Genomic DNA, 3,787 nt, shown 5'->3' on the forward strand with positions numbered 1-3,787 from the left:
ACTATGTGTTCGGTTACTCTTAATAATGCAGTTGTGCCCCATCTTACCACACCGTTTTAAAGAGTTCTGCAAATGATTCCAACCAAATCTCTAACTGCATGTAAAAGCAGTATAAAAAAAGCTTCTCGAAAGTGATTGCCCTCCACCAGTCCTGATTTGTAATGTGACCTTTTCCCACAAAATTAATCATAGGAGTCTGGGACATACTGTTGATAGTAAACCTGTGAGTTTAAAAATAGTAGCATGGTTGGATAGGGAAGTTTTAATCTGTTATGTAGGGCAGGTTTCAGTTTCCTTATAGCCAGCTCAGAGTCAGGATGCCCACAGTGATCAGCAAAGCTAGAGGCGAGGAAGGAAGAATAGAAGAACAAGTATTAAGTACTCTACGTGTTTCATGTTTGAAGCACATATTCTTTTCTCAGGTAAGTATTAAACCAAAAGAAAGAAGAAAACTTATCTGGTACTTTTACCTTGCATCATTGATTGCTGGATTGTAATTGCATTAGCAGCAGAGGTGGTGGTGGGTTTGGTGGTGGTGGTGTTGGTGGAGTTGGAACTAACCAAATTGGTGACGGTGGCATTAACATCACTCAGGTTTACCACATTAGTTGTTATTTGGAAAGCAGGGCTACCCAGATCCCCTGAAGCTGAAAGAACAAGCAGAGAAAAAAAGATCACTGATGTGTTTAAAGTACATAACAACATATTGATATATTGTCAGTGATGGTCTGTGTAACCATCATTAAAAGAGGTCTGTTAAAGGTGCAATTGATGTGATGTTGATGTGTTAGCTTACTGGCATTATAAGTTCCAGTGGAGACTGACATTGAGAAACTTGTACTGTCTGCGGCTGCTTTAGTTTGGGCTCTAGTAGAGTCTGGTACTGTGGCATCAAATTGACACTGGATGTTCCTTCCATTGATTCTGCCCTTCACATTGTTGACTTGAAGCTGTGGAAGAAAACAGATCACAAAGAGAAGAGCTTAGTTTTTATTAGGATAATAATTTCTTCATTATTAAACTTCAATGTAAGTGAAGGCAACACAAGGGCATAAGTAGTGATAGGCAGAATGAGCATTTGTCACACACTCCAACCCTAAAAAAGTATTACTAAACTGTTTTTCAAAAGTCTGCTAGTAGAACTCACCTTTGTGGGATTCAGCTTGCCATTGTTGAGAAGAGCACTTATGTATTTGACTACATTGTTGTCATTTGCACAGATGTAGGTTGTGTCATTGACTCCCTGTGGTGAAGAACCAGAAATTGTAAATGTTACCTCTCTATAAAGATGACGACTAACAAAATACTAGACTGTCTCATTGTTAAACTTTACTGTATTTTCATCTGTGCTAAAAGGATTAAATTTGACATACCTGTGTGGTGTTCCGTGACAGGGTGAGAGCAGCGTAGCCGTCTGATTGTCCTGAAAGTGAAAACTTAAAATTCTGACCTCCCAGCGCTTGGCTACCAAGGAAGAAACATGTCCCACTGGAGGGGTCGCAGCCAGAGGGCTGAGAAATGCACAGCTGTGTCTTGCTACAATTATCTCTAGTAAAAGAGGTCTGCAAGGATAAATAAGATCCATGTTAGAGAGTGGTTTAGTTGTATACATTAATAGGTACTGATCAATGCAACTGCAACTTGTTTTTGTCAGTCTTCTGCTATAGTAATTAAGAAATAATTTAATTTATTTTTAAAATATATTTTTTTTAATATATTTTAAATTTTTTCTACATTACTCACATTAACAATTGTCACATTGCTGTCAGGCACTAGTGGGGCAGGTGTTGGAGCTGCAGTCGTGTTGGAAGTGGTGTTGTTGCTGGATGGTGTTGTGGAGCTGGTGTTGGAAGTGGTGTTGTTGCTGGATGGTGTTGTGGAGCTGGTGTTGGAAGTGGTGTTGTTGCTGGATGGTGTTGTGGAGCTGGTGTTGGAAGTGGTGTTGTTGCTGGATGGTGTTGTGGAGCTGGTGTTGGAAGTGGTGTTGTTGCTGGATGGTGTTGTGGAGCTGGTGTTGGAAGTGGTGTTGCTGTTGGATGGTATTGGGGTGCTGGTGTTGGAGGTGGTGTTGTTGCTGGATGGTGTTGTGGAGCTGGTGTTGGAAGTGGTGTTGTTGCTGGATGGTATTGGGGTGCTGGTGTTGGAGGTGGTGTTGTTGCTGGATGGTGTTGTGGAGCTGGTGTTGGAAGTGGTGTTGCTGTTGGATGGTATTGGGGTGCTGGTGTTGGAGGTGGTGTTTGTGCTGGTAGCATTTGTGCTGGTTGCTGGAGTCACACTCATTGTGTTGTTGGGTGCTGCCGTAATGTTTTGAGCACAAGTGCCCATGAAACACCCAGTCAGCATCACAAACAGGAGAGTGAGGACTAGTCTGCTGTCCATGCCTAAAACAGAGGGAATAACAGAGATTGAGTAAACTCTAACTATTAACTGTAAGTAAAGTGAAGTTTATTACAGCACTGTAACATTTACTGTCACTACAGCTACTCTCTCTCTCTCTCTCTCTCTCTCTCTCTCTCACTCTGTGGTTTTTTCATCATATATTTGTCCACCAGAGTGCACTCTGCCTCACATTTTACAATATCTTTAGCACTGAGGCCAGTGCAAGCATAAGTGTACACATCAAAGCTAAACAAGCAGAAGGTGAGTTGTTTGGTTTGGAATTAAAAAGCAACCTCATCATCTGTGTATACCATTCAAACATAACATAGGGAATACTGGCTTATATAACAACGGTGAGGACTTTTACAAAATAATCAGTAGCACTTACAGTACAGGCTCTAGAATTAAGTGCAGCAAGATAACACATAATTTGTTTTTACAGATGATATAAGTATGGAGTTAATTAACAAAAAAGTGAAACATTAAACCACAAAATAAAACGCTAATAAATCCCACCACCAAATATCACACGAAAAGTTGCTCAAATAAATAAGAAAAACAATCAAACCAAACTGGCAACTGACATAAGAGTGCCATAAATGCAATGAAACATTAAGATTAATAAAAAGTAATAAAGTAATGAAAGTAATAAATTTGTTCATGTTTTCAAATGACTAATATATTGTAATTGGAAAGTAAGCCTAACAGTCTTTCAGTTTACAACAAAGGTACTCCAGACTCCAAAAAAGTTATTTAGGTTATATATATAATGAAATACTATTGAAAGCTAATTGCAATCCTAATTTATTCATTGTTACGATTATAAATTACTACTCTTCACAAAACACTATTAGATAGTGAATGTCAAACTTAAACAGATATTGAACAAAAAAAACTCATTTAAAAACTGATATGATGTTGCATATGTATTGTTTTTACCTACCTGTAAGTTTTCTTATTTCCAGTGCAAATAGTGAAAGAAATTGAATTAAAGATATATCGTTCCTCAGATTTTGCCTACGTAGTTTCAGTCTCAGGTAGGGCTTGGAGGTGGACAGCTTCTGATGTATCCAGTGGCTTCCAGATGAACAAGTGACACCTGTTCACTTTCTGTCACTGTTAAATAAGCAGAGGGGAGGGGAGAAAATTGCAAGCATTACAAGAGCATTACATGTGAAACTCTGCCATCACTCTAGTGATCAGGGTGGGGCGAGGAATAAGGGTGTGTCGCATTGAAACAAACCTGAATTTTGTCTTTCCACCTCTTTGTTTTAGAGAGTTTTGTTTCTAAATTCACCACTTCCTTGACAATGCATGCAACCTACATGGATATTGAGGTAAAAACAGGGGATCTACTTCAATCTTTAATGTGTATATTGCCATCGAACAGCAATGAGACTAATTACCA

General features: G+C 39.0%; 1 protein-coding gene across 1 annotated transcript; it reads right to left on the minus strand.

Annotated features, from left to right (window-relative positions):
- Positions 1-295: 295 nt before the first annotated feature.
- Positions 296-2,379, minus strand: LOC146636109 (uncharacterized). The gene is made up of 6 exons (XM_085350712.1): positions 1,744-2,379; positions 1,374-1,562; positions 1,148-1,243; positions 797-950; positions 471-647; positions 296-339 (listed from the first exon to the last, which is right to left on the minus strand). Exons 1-6 carry the CDS (start codon positions 2,377-2,379, stop codon positions 296-298), a joined length of 1,296 nt encoding a protein of 431 aa, XP_085206838.1.
- Positions 2,380-3,787: the final 1,408 nt, after the last annotated feature.

Source organism: Diplotaxodon limnothrissa, linkage group LG3 (assembly GCF_057381915.1).
Source record: "Diplotaxodon limnothrissa isolate DT_005_m linkage group LG3, D_limnothrissa_male_GT1.1, whole genome shotgun sequence".
NCBI classification, from domain to species: domain Eukaryota; kingdom Metazoa; phylum Chordata; class Actinopteri; order Cichliformes; family Cichlidae; genus Diplotaxodon; species Diplotaxodon limnothrissa.

What these genes read in the sequence shown, in the direction of transcription:
- LOC146636109 (XM_085350712.1), bottom strand. Translation starts at nt 2,379, where the DNA reads ATGGACAGCAGACTAGTCCTCACTCTCCTGTTTGTGATGCTGACTGGG. An exon ending in GCAAGCTGAATCCCACAAAG is followed by an intron (nt 951 to 1,147) that starts GTGAGTTCTACT and finishes TTTCTTCCACAG; the next exon opens with CTTCAAGTCAACAATGTGAA. An exon ending in CACTGGAACTTATAATGCCA is followed by an intron (nt 648 to 796) that starts GTAAGCTAACAC and finishes TTGTTCTTTCAG; the next exon opens with CTTCAGGGGATCTGGGTAGC.